Source organism: Cnephaeus nilssonii, assembly GCF_951640355.1.
Source record: "Cnephaeus nilssonii genome assembly, chromosome: 1".
Classification (NCBI taxonomy): Eukaryota; Metazoa; Chordata; class Mammalia; order Chiroptera; family Vespertilionidae; genus Cnephaeus; species Cnephaeus nilssonii.
The window spans coordinates 52,062,942-52,075,441 of record NC_137072.1 but is presented as its reverse complement, the minus strand read 5'-3'; the positions used below and the strand labels follow the sequence as shown (position 1 = coordinate 52,075,441).

Below are 12,500 nucleotides of genomic sequence, written 5' to 3'. Positions count from 1 at the left end.
TGTTTATTTATTAGGGGGTAAAAAGAATTCACTGTAAAACAGTATGGAAAGTACAATCATTTCAATCAGCAGTGCTGGGAATATGAAAAAAAATACAATAGGAGAGACACATACCCCCACTTTATACTATATTAAAAAATTATACTATGTTAAAAATTAATTTCAGATAGATTATTGACCTATATGTGAAAGTTAAACCAGAAAGTTTATCTTAAAATATAAGGTAGGAGAATATCATCAAGATCTTGGAGTATGGATAATTTTCTTAGGTCACAAAAAATTCTGCTGAAACCGGTTTGGCTCAGTGGATAGAGCGTCGGCCTGTGGACTCAGGGGTCCCAGGTTCAATTCCGGTCAGGGGCATGTACCTTGGTTGCGGGCACATCCCCAGTGGGGGGTGTGCAGGGGGCAGCTGATTGATGTTTCTCTCTCATCGATGTTTCTAACTCTCTATCCCTCTCTCTTCCTCTCTGTAAAGAATCAATAGAATATATTTTTAAAAAAAATTCTAACCATAAAGGAAAAAATGATCAATTTGGACATTGTTAAGAATACAAAGGAAGACAGTGGGGGAGAGAAAATATTTATAACATATAACCAAGAGAATGTGTACAATATGTTAAAACTTCCACAAATCATTAAGAAAATCGTAGAAAACCCAGTGGGGAAAATGTATAAAAGATTAGAGTAAGTAGTTGACAAAGATAAAGTCCAAATGGCTATTAAACACATAAAAATATGCTCAACTGGTCATCTCATATACCAATTCTTGGTCAGGGCACATACCAAGATTGCTGGCTCTATCTCTCTCTCCTTTTCCCTCTCCCTCTCTTTAAAATCAATACGCATATCGTCGGGTGAGGATTAATGCTCAACTCCTTAATAATCAGGGAATGCAAAATACAATACTACATACCCACTGAGAAGTCTGATTATACCAAGAATTGATGAAGGTTTGTAGCAGTAGGAATTGTCATCAAGTGCTGGTGGGGTGTAAATTGGTACATTTTAGAAAACAGTATCTACTGAGTTGGAATTATGCATTCCCTATGATCCAGAAATATGTGCACCAGGAACCATTACAGGAATGTTCATAGCAGCATCCTATATAATAAAAGCCTAATATGCAAATCGACCGAACGGCCGAACAACCGGTCGCTGTGACACGCTCAACGCAGGAGCTTACCCCTGGTGGTCAGTGTGCTCCCACAGGGGAAGCGCCGCTCAGCCAGAAGCCGGGCTTATGTCTGGTGAGCACAGCGGCAGTGGCGGGAGTCTCTCCCGCTGCCTCCACTGCAGGTGGGCGGTAAGGAGCGAGGGTCCCGGACTGCGAGAGCCCCAGACTGCAAGAGGGATGTCTGCTGGCTTAGGTATGGCAGGTGGACATCCCCTGAGGGGTCCCGGACTGTGAGAGGGTGCAGGCCGGACTAAAGGACCTTCCCCTATCCTCAGTGCACACATCTCGTACACCAGGCCTCTAGTTATTTATAATGATGAATATTGTAAGCAGTTCATTTCCATTATGTAAGCAACTCATATCCGTTAACAGTAGAATACATAAATCATGGTATCTATACTAATAATAGCCTAGGGCCATCATGATCCAAATGACCAGATGGACGACGACCGGTCACCAGGAAATGCATGGAGCACCTCTTGGTCCCTCCCCCACAGCCCACAGGATCCTATCACAGCAAGGGTGGTGGCAGGCAGGCGGGGTGGTGAGGGGTGGGGTGGGGTGGGCGGGGCAAGGCGGGCATGGTGAGGTCATTAGCCTCCGGCCCAGATCAGGCCTGGAGAGAGGTCTGGAGAGAGAGGCAGGGCCTGATCTGCAGCTGCCATGGCTGCTGGTGAGGCCCAGAGACAGAGAGAGGGGGGCCTGATCCGCAGCTGCCATGGAGGCTGTGGATCAGGCCCAAAGATAGGCCCAGAGAGAAAGGTAGCTGTTAGCAGGGCCATTCTGGATTTCCCAGAAGAGCCCATGGCTGCCTAGGAGGCGGAGCTTTTGAGGCTGACTGGCATAGAAACCGGCCAGTCAGAACCAAATCTCGGTGAACTGCGAGGAGCCAATGGCTGCCTAGGAGGCAGAGCTTTTGACACTGATTGGCATAAAAACCAACCAATCAGAACCTAATCTGGGTAAACTGCAAAGGCAGAACCTAAGGTGGAGGCTGAGGAGGGGTTTTAAGGGCAACAGCTGTTTGGTGTAAGGTGTAAGAAAGTGGTTCAGTTTTTTAATAACCAGTTTGGCAGTATAGTGCATATGGCTGGCTATCAGTCTAGATATAGGGATTTGTATTTTTGTCTGAAAAGAGCATCTCCTCCTGCTGAAAAAGGTCCCCCCACCCCCATTTAAGCAGTCCTATGCTATGTGATCTATACTAATAAAAGGGTAATATGCTAATTAGACTGGGTCAACCAGCCATCTTCCAGACATCCGATTTCCTTCCAGACAAAGCCATGGTAGTGGGGGCCAAGGCAGAGGCAGTTAGGAGCAATCAGGCCGGCAAGGGAGGGCAGTTGGGGGTAACCAGGCTGGCAGGGGAGGGAAGTTAGGGCCATCAGGCAGGCTGGGGAGAGCAGGCAGTAAGGAGAGAGCAGTTAGGGGCGATCAGGCTGGCAGGGGAGAGCAGTTAGGGGCGATCAGGCTGGCAGGGGAGAGCAGTTGGGGGCAATCAGGCCAGCAGGGGAGCAGTTAGGGGTGATCAGGCAGGCATGCAGAGGCGGTTAGGAGCCAGCAGTTTCAGATCGCAAGAGGGATATCCGATTGTCGGTTTAGGCCCGATCCCACAGGGGGTCCCTGATTGGAGAGGGTGTAGGCTGAGCTGGGGGAACCTGCCCCCTCCAGCCCCCCATGCATGAATTTCGTGCACTGGGCCTCTAGTATTTATATAATAGAAAAATATATAGTTAAGAAACGAAATGAAGATATTTAAAACCAATAATGTAACCCGGCTGGTATGGATCAATGGTTGAGTGTCAATCTAACCAGGATGTCACAGTTTGATTCCCAGTCAGGGCACATGCCCAGGTTTTAGACTTGATCCCCAGTGTGGGGTGTGCAGGAGGCAGCAGATCAATGATTACTCTCTCATCATTGATGTTTTTATCTTTCTCTCCCTCTCCCTTCCTCTGAAATCAATAAAAATATATTTGAAAAATAAAACAAATCTTATAAACATATGAAAAGGAAAAAGCCAACACTAGAAAATACATACTGTAATATTTCATGTATGTAAAATTCAAAACAAGATAAAATTATTGTAGTTTTTAGAAGTGATTATTTGGTGAAACAATAAAGAGAAGTATGGTTGTGATTGCCATAAAACTTGGGGAAGTAATTTGAGAGAGATGGAGGGGAGCAATTTGTGACAGGAATGCCCAGTGGGACTTCCTGGATTGTTGGCAATTAATTTTTTTTTCAAACCTTTTTTCCTTTATTGATTTTTAGAGAGAGAGAAAAGGAGATGGATAGCATCTATGAGACAGAAACTTCATTAATTGACTGTCTCCTGCACGCCCCCTATTGGGGATGGGGCCCATAACCTGGGCATGTGCCCTAACCAGGAATTGAACCCATGACCTCTTGGTTCCTGGGTTGCTCAATCACTGAGCCAAACCAGCCGGACTGAATTTCTTGATTTAGGTTGTAGTTACATGGTTATTGGTTATTTAAATGCATATTTTTATGCACTTCTCTGCATTTGTGGGATTTTTTTTAACCACTTAGAAATGATTTTTAAATACTTACGTGTGTGTGTGTGTGTGTGTGTGTGTGTGTGTGTGTGTGTGTGTGATGCATACAGACATGCATGGATACATAAATGCATATATATGCAAAGGGTGGTGATAAAGGTAGATGTCCTTGGACAGAATGATGTTGATAGGTGTGTGATGGGCTATCTGCTGTAGCATATGCCTTGCTAATCCTCCTTAATAAGGCTATTTAAATCTCCCAGGTGTGTATGTGTGAATGTGTGTCTGTGTGACAGAGTGATTACAGTCAAACTGTGAGAGGAGAGATCTGTAAACTTTAATCATGACAAATTTTTAATTTTCTAAATGCCTTAGCTCTTATTGTCTAGGGAGAAATTTGTTTTTCATCTCTGCTAGTTTGGCCAAAGGAAATTTTTATTATGACCTTCAGTCAGTTTTTATGCCAGAGAATTACCTGTAACCTGCCTTGCAGTGTTTCAAAATAACAACATTTTTATTTGTTTCTCCTCTACCACCTTTACTTTTCTTTTATAACTGTGCAGTAGATTGGATGATACCTTTGAAAACTTATTTCTGGACTATCCTTAGCATACCATCCTTGGTTTTCCTTATATGCAAAGGAAAGTGATTCCAACATTTCAGTTGGGATTTTGTATGATTCAAGAGTTGTTGTTTGTTTGTTTGTTTGTTTTGTTTTTGTATGTTTAAGGCTTTTTCATCATGGCTTTCTAGTCACTGCACATTTCAAGCCCTAGCATTCTGTAACCAAGGAAACGCCCTACTTTCAGCGTGGCACAGTGCAAATGTACCTTTTAAAAAAAGATTCCAGGTTGAATATTCTATGTATTTGGAAATAATATAAAGATCTACTGTCCTGGTAGTTTAAAAAACAACAAAACAAAATCCTCAAGTTTCACACATTAAAATTACCTGAAAGAAAAAGTCTTAGTTATAAAAATAAATATTTGTTTCTCCCAAATAATAACCATTGCTGTAGAACCTATATGTAACATAAAATCCAACTGAGAAATAAAACATATATAAGTTTAAAGATTTCTGTGTAGCAAATGTATTTCTAACTAGTATTAGGTATACCCAAAGCATTTAGGTAGGCCAGTTTAGGTTAAAATACGAAGATAAATGAGGTGTAAATAATATCTACTCTGATGGAAAAGGCACATATGAATGTGAATGTAAAATCTTTAGTGATGTAAATTTTATAATGAAAAAGTATTTGTTATTAGGGAGATACAAACAAAATTGATTTGATATGGGAGTAGAATTTGCTATGAAGATAATTTTTAAAAATACAACTGGAATGTAAATTCTCTAAAATTTCTTATTTGTTGGTTATTCATCAGAAAGCTTGAAAGTTATTGTTTTCTTTAACCTGTCATGGAAATTTTAAAATCTCTTCAGATATACAGAGAACGTAGTATAATGAACTACCATATATATCCATCACCCAAAAACATTTCAAATTAATAAAACCTGAAGCTTTTTTTCTTAAAAAAATATGACTTAAAATTCAGAAAGTTATAGATCTTTTAACTGCCCTGGAAAGATAACATTTATACAAATATGAATCCAAATATACTTGTGATATAGCTTAAAATTTACTAATAGCTCTTTACTTTTAAATAATTTATATTTCAACTTCATTAATGGATATATCTTAACTTTATGTAACAGGTATGTGTGTTTTAATTTAAAAAGTGTGGGATATCTTATTTATTGACTTTTAAACATGAGCATAATATCTAGAATAACAGTGGCGTGATAGTACTTACCTTCAGAGCTGAGAATTAGTTTGGTTAGGAGCTGCCAGACATTGTGAAAGGTAACAATTTCAATTAGAAATATTAAATAAAGCTTCTCTGTATTTAGGCCGCACTGTCAGACACTTCCTTTTGAAACTCAAATCTTCTAAGGTGTGTTATCTAAATTATGCGTTTTCTTGGTTTCTTGTAATTCTTCATAATGGATTGCTTATCCCAGAACTCCTATTTTCATCTCAAGTTTTGGTTATTTTGTTCATATTATGTTTTTAGATGCTATTAAACTACAGCTGGTTGAAGCAGGCTTGGTAGAATGTCTACTACAGATTGTTCAACAGAAAGTGGATAGTGACAAAGAGGATGATATTGCTGAGCTCAAAACTGCTTCAGATCTAATGGTTTTATTACTTCTTGGAGGTGAGTTGTAATTTATACCAACCAAAGAACATGGGTGTCAGATTCTGAAAAATTTATTGTCTCTTTTGTAAACACTATGTAAAGCATTTTTTCATTTTCCTATCTCATTTAATCCTGTTGATGTGATTGTTTTGAAATCTTAAATATATGGAGAGGACTAGAGATAATAAGCCTGGAAAAGAGGAGGCTTCACTATATATTTGTGTATGTATGTATGTATGTATTTATTTTTAATATATTTTTATTGATTTCAGAGAGGAAGGGAGAGGGAGAGAAAGATAGAAACATCAATGATGAGAAGGAATCATTGATCTGCTGCCTCTTGCACACCCCACACTGAGGATTGAGCCTGCAACCCGGGCATGTGTCCTGACCAGGAATTGAACCATGACCTCCTGGTTCATAGGTCAATGCTCAACCACTGAGCCTTGCTGGCTGGGCTTCACTATCTCTCACTATTGAAAGAGCTGTCATTTAGAAGAGACAGCTGTGGTACCAAAAGACTAAAAGCCAGATAGTTACTTGGGACTTAGACTAGAAGAACTCTAAAGTTTCTTGTCCAGTCTCTACTAAAATGATGCTTATTGTAAAAAGAAGCATTACTTTTCCCCTTATAAATTCTATCATTTTTGAAGTATATAGTTTCCCCATTGGCTATTTGCTTAGAAATATGGATTTTTTACTCATCATTATTTTCCTCTTATATGTTTGTTTCATTTACCTCCAGATGAATCCATGCAGAAATTATTTGAAGGAGGAAAAGGTAATGTGTTTCAAAGGGTGCTGTCCTGGATTCCATCAAATAACCACCAGCTGCAGCTTGCTGGAGCGTTGGCGATTGCAAATTTTGCCAGAAATGGTAAGCATATTGCTGCATTTTTAAAAATTTTCTTTGACATTTCATGTACTAAAACCAAACAGTTTAAAATTACACGTAGTATGTATATGTATTGCTACCTTAATTTTTCAGAAATATGGAATATTTATAATGACTTTCTAACTAATTATATATTTTATGGAATTAAACTAAGTTCTAGTAGTTTAAAGATCTTGAACAGCCCTAGCCAGCATGATTCAGTTGGTTGGGCATCGTCCTGTGCACCAAAAGGTTGCCAGTTCAATTCCCTGTCAGGGCACATGCCAGGATTGCAGGCTCCATCCCTGGTAGGGGGTGTGCAGGAGGCAGATGATAGATGTTCCACTCTCACTTCCATGTTCCTCTCTTTCCTTTCCTCTCTCTAAAAATCAATTTTTAAAAGTTTTGTTGTTGTTTTTAAGAAAGAAAGATCATGAATGTTGATTATGAAGTCATTTGAATACTCTGCACTTCAGAGATTGATAAACTTGAGTCCCATTCTAATTCACATCTGATTGAGAAGGATAGTCTCTCTTGCCTGGTGACTTTATTTTGGATTTAATAATCTGATTTTCATTGTAGGGTTATTGTACCTCAATTTATACTTTTATATCTATAAAACTTAAGTGTGGCTAATTCTCTGGTTTAGGGTAGAATAATTTAGCTTAATATTTTGGAGACACCAGACTTCCATATTTATTTCTGAAGTCTGGTCTAGGACTATAAGTTACTTTTGTGTTTAGTTTGATTTTATTGCAGAATGAACTGTTGTTATATTATAGTGGATGACTTATTTCATTTTCATTTCCTTCTTTTGGGGAACCATCATTAACTCCTTAATGATAGAATTAAGACTGGCAAAGATTAATAATTGTTGAAGCTAAATATGGGATATAAATAGTGGTTTATTTTAACATTCTCTTTTTTAATAATGTTTCAAAAATTCTATCATTGAAAAATAATTTAAGTAACAGCAATGATAACAAAATATAGAATACTGTCTGTCACATTGGCAGAACTCAGGCATGCTTCACTATTGGTGGACATTTTAAGCATGAGGTTTCTACTTATCTTCCGATATGTTTAAGCTAGAGAGTTTTCTTATTTTTGAAATTCTCTCTATTTTAAGAATCTTTTCATCGGACTTCTCATTCAGTTAAAAAAAAATTATAACTCTGAGGGAGAGTTAGATTTTCCTATGGTTCCATTTTCACTAATGTAGATAATGGGTAGACATCGACATTACAAAATATTTATAGATGTTTGTGCAGAGGAAGAAAAAAATGCTTTTTTTTTCCTTCAGATGGAAATTGTATCCATATGGTAGACAATGGAATTGTAGAGAAACTTATGGATTTACTGGACAGACATGTAGAAGACGGAAATGTAACAGTACAGCATGCAGCACTAAGTGCCCTCAGAAACCTGGCCATTCCAGGTAAGACTGAAGGATGAAAGGCAACGATGTAAGAAATAAAATCTATCGTTTTGGTAAGATTTTTACTTTATGTGATTTGTAGATCTGCCCTGACCAAGGAAAAAAATCTTCAAATTGTTTACATTTTTTTTAACTGATAAATGAAGATAAAGTAGTTTTCTGAGACTGTACAAGTATAATCTTGGCTTTGTTCAGATCATTCAAATAATTCTATTACCTTCTGTGAACTAAGATTTTCATTATATTGTACTAGAGGCCCAGTGCATGATTAAATCATGCACGTGTAGGCTGTCTGTCCGCTGGTCGGGACCGGTATGGCCGGCAGCTCCGAAGTCCCTGGGCCCCTAGGGCGAGGAGGGGCAGGGGCGTGGTCCTCCGGCGGCCGGAGCCCAGGCCAGGGTCTTGCCTTCGCCTCCTGCCCAGGAAGGCTGGGGCCGCAGCCACCTCCTCTGCCTTCCGACTCTCTCATGAGCCCTCCCTCGGCCGGCCCGGGCTGCGCGGAAACCCACGTCCTCTGCGGAAACCCACTCCTGCGGCCCAACCACCGCCAGACTCCTCCCCGGGGAGCCGCGCCGCCTAGTCAGCCGGGGCCCAGAGGCCCCTTCTGTGCCGCAGCACAGCCATGGCGCAGACGACGCGAGCTCAGCGTCCTGCTGGCCCAGTCACCACCCCGGCCACCCCGAGTCCCGCCCCCTGCGCCTCCCACTGGCCCAATCGTGGGCATAGCGGAGTGATGGTAATTTACATATTACCCTTTTATTATGTAGGATGGTTAAGCTTTTTAAAGCATCTTCAGTTTAGGTAAGATAATGGCATCAATTAACAGAGCCCCCTAAAGAATGACTTTTAAAGTTTGTATTTTCCTGCAAGCATACAATTTTTTAAAAATAGCCCTAATGTGTCCTTTTGGATTAAAGACTTAAGCCATGGAATCACATTATCATTGGAAATAATATAGGAGATGATTTAAAATGTTCTTTTATTCTACTTTCTAAAAATAAATTTCTAGTTAGGTAAAATAATATAATTGTATGAAGATATAATCTATATGAAATTAGTTTGTTTCATATAGCAGATGATGTTTATTAATGACTGTGACATCTATATTAACACAGCTGGTCAAGAACAGAGGTAAAAAGAAACAAAGTTGAGGAATTGTGCTTTTTGTAAATAGAAGGCAACATTATCAGGTTTCCTTTACGAACTATTTAGGTAAGTGTTTTGAGGTTAGGTTTGATTTTGTATATTATGCTCCTGTAGACAAACGGGATACAAGATTTTTTTTAAATATAAAAATATATAACATAGGGCCTTAGAGATAATAAGACCCTCAATAAATGTTTATTGAATTTAATGGTTATCATCAATAATGCTAACACCATTTTAATCATGGTCTTTTTTTTTTTTTTCCCTCTCTCTCTCTAGTTGTAAATAAAGCAAAGATGTTAGCAGCTGGGGTCACAGAGGCAGTTTTGAAATTCCTTAAATCAGAAATGCCCCCGGTTCAGTTCAAACTTCTGGGGACATTAAGAATGTTAATAGATGCACAAGGTAAAAGAAATGCTTTCCCAAGATGTATTTTTGCTTTCATAGTCTCAATGTGCCTCTAGTTGAAAAAGGACTTGTTTTCAGCTTTCAGAATTATGTAATGATAAAGATAAATAGCAAATGAAGACAAAAAGAGATTGGTTTTAGAACCCATTTATTAATTCTCATGCTTGTTTTAATTAGCTTTAAGTGGAAACTACATGGCTTCTATTAGTACATGTGATCCTTTTAGGTTGATTTATTAGCAGTTACTAAGGGTGTGTTTTTTTAGCATTCCATACCCATTTTTACCTCATTTTCAAAATCATCATGTTTTAATATAATGACAAATGTTTTAAAAATTTGCTTTGCAAACAGGGAGATCATTTTTCTGTGTACAGAGACAGCAGTGAAAACTTGGAATGAATTATGTTTATTTATGTCTAAATTTCAAAACTTTTCTCTATATTGATTCCTTAGAGTCGTCCTAAAAATGCTTTATTATAGTTTGACAGAGTACTAACAGACTACCAGGCTGACCTGGAAGCATATGAAATTACTTATTTTTATATTTTTTACTGAAGTCCACAACTTTATAGGAAAGGCCAAATAGTCCTTCAGATATAGAGTACTGTATTTGCAGTTCCTGCTTTAATAAAATTGTGTTGTTTTTTAAGCATGTAATTTTCTTGCACACTCTTTATTTCAGTTGATTGCCTACCAGTGATTCATTCCTTTGTGGTTTGCCTTCTTTCCTATAGCAGAAGCTGCTGAACAACTGGGAAAGAATATTAAGTTAGTGGAGCGTTTGGTGGAATGGTGTGAAGCCAAAGACCACGCTGGTGTGATGGGAGAGTCAAACAGACTGCTCTCTGCCCTCATACGACACAGTAAATCAAAAGTAAGTTCCAGAAGAAACCATTCACTAAGAACATTTGAGTGGCCTTTTTGCAAAACCGATATTGTAGATCCTACATTATAAGCTTGTGTTTTTTATGAATTTATGTGTAAATACATTGATCAAAAGTTCTGAAAATATAATTGAAGATGGAGCTTTTTTATTTTGTTATATTCATAAAGGTAAGAGTAAGGCTTTGGAGTTAAACAGAAATGAGTTCATAATTTATCTGCTCTATTTACTTGGTCAAGTGTCTTCACCTCTAAGTAAAAACTGGGCTGTTACCTACCTGAGAGTGTTGTGAGGATGATTCAGTGAGATCACGTATAGAATGCTCAGTTGGTACCTGGGAGACAGCAGGCACTCAGTAAATGGAGGTTGCTGCTGTTACTATTTTTACCGCCACCACTACCACCATTACCAGCATCAGTGTCAAACATCTGTGTGCTAGGCACTGACCAAGGTAGCTACTGATATTTAGAAATTAAATGATGTCTGGATAGTATTTGCTGCCCAGAACCACAGAGTTGTACAAAATCCATTCTCATGGCAGTGTCCAGCTTATCAGGTGTTTGGCTCATGGTTGATAACCTATAAGTATTTGTTGAGTGAATCATTAAATTAACAAGTAAGTATTTTAAAGAACACAATGGTGAAAACCTGGGCCAGCATTTAGCAGCTGATTTAGTGTCTAGATTATATATCTTTTATTTTTTATAACCTCTTTTCTAAGGTAAGCCTTTTTGCCATTTCACCTGTGTACATCTGCAGAGAGACCAACTTTGTCTGGGTGTCACAGAAGGGCTGATGTTTTAAAGGTTAACTTGGAGTCACTCAGGAGGAGGAGAAGATTGACTGTGATGAGTTCAATATATAAACTTTTATGTATTTCAAGTACAATATATAAACTTGTATTTGACTTTGGTAGCTTCTGGGACTCTATTTCTTGATATGAACTACTATGATCTTTTTCACCTAGGTAGTTTAAGTTATCATCTGTTGATGAATTTATTTAAAGCTAAAAGCTTTTTTCTTCATAGAAGAAAAAATTATTAAATGTAATGATTCATACAGGACACTCAAGTTACAATGAATTGACTGATTATAATGCAGCTTCTTTGTATTGAAAATTGAAGTTTATAATTCTGTGATATTTATTTGTTATAGGATGTAATTAAAACCATTGTACAGAGTGGTGGCATCAAGCATCTAGTTACCATGGCAACTAGTGAACATGTAATAATGCAGAATGAGGCCCTTGTTGCTTTGGCACTAATAGCAGCTTTAGAATTGGGTAAGTACCCTAGTGACAAACTTATTTTCTCCTATTTTTATCTTGGATGAAAGGAAGCACATGAGAGGAATAGAAGTCAGACAGAACCTTGACTAGAAGCATTTTGCCAGTGTGTGTCTGTATCTATATCTGAGTATATGGAAAATCATATTCTACAGATTGTCACCACTGCTGTCCCTTTTGGTTGTGTTTTTTGGCAACACTTTGCTTTAAGGTTAGTTTGATTCTTAAGTGTTATCTCAAGTTGTAAGCAATTAGGGAACATAGAACTCATTTTTAGCAGGCCTCAGAGAAATGAAACCATTTTTATAATGCAACAGGTTTAGGGTTTGCTACTTTTCCAGCGATCCAGACCTTTTCTTTCATCTCTACTGCTAAATTTTCTGTTGCTAATCTTCTATCATCTTGGTTTCTATTGCTTTGTGGGAGTGGGGAACCTTTCTTATGCCAAGGGCCTATTTGGATATTTGTAACATTATTCGAGGGGCCATACAAAATTATCAACTTAAAAATTAGCCTGCTATATTTGGTCAATTAACTCACCCCTAATGCCTTGGCCAGGCCAGACCAAACCA

The 12,500-nt window shown here is 38.3% G+C and overlaps 1 protein-coding gene across 5 annotated transcripts in view; it reads left to right on the top strand.

Annotated features, from left to right (window-relative positions):
- RAP1GDS1 (Rap1 GTPase-GDP dissociation stimulator 1) overlaps positions 1–12,500 on the top strand; it is a 130,448-nt gene that overhangs the window by 106,118 nt on the left and 11,830 nt on the right. For 3 of the 5 annotated variants that reach the window (XM_079766484.1, XM_079766481.1, XM_079766482.1), the window contains 6 exons: positions 5,769–5,912; positions 6,640–6,771; positions 8,072–8,206; positions 9,632–9,757; positions 10,495–10,634; positions 11,799–11,925. In XM_079766484.1, the coding sequence (XP_079622610.1) occupies positions 5,769–5,912; positions 6,640–6,771; positions 8,072–8,206; positions 9,632–9,757; positions 10,495–10,634; positions 11,799–11,925 (804 nt within the window). The remainder of the gene's footprint in view (positions 1–5,768; positions 5,913–6,639; positions 6,772–8,071; positions 8,207–9,631; positions 9,758–10,494; positions 10,635–11,798; positions 11,926–12,500) is intronic. The other 2 variants (XM_079766485.1, XM_079766483.1) reach the window with 1 other exon arrangement.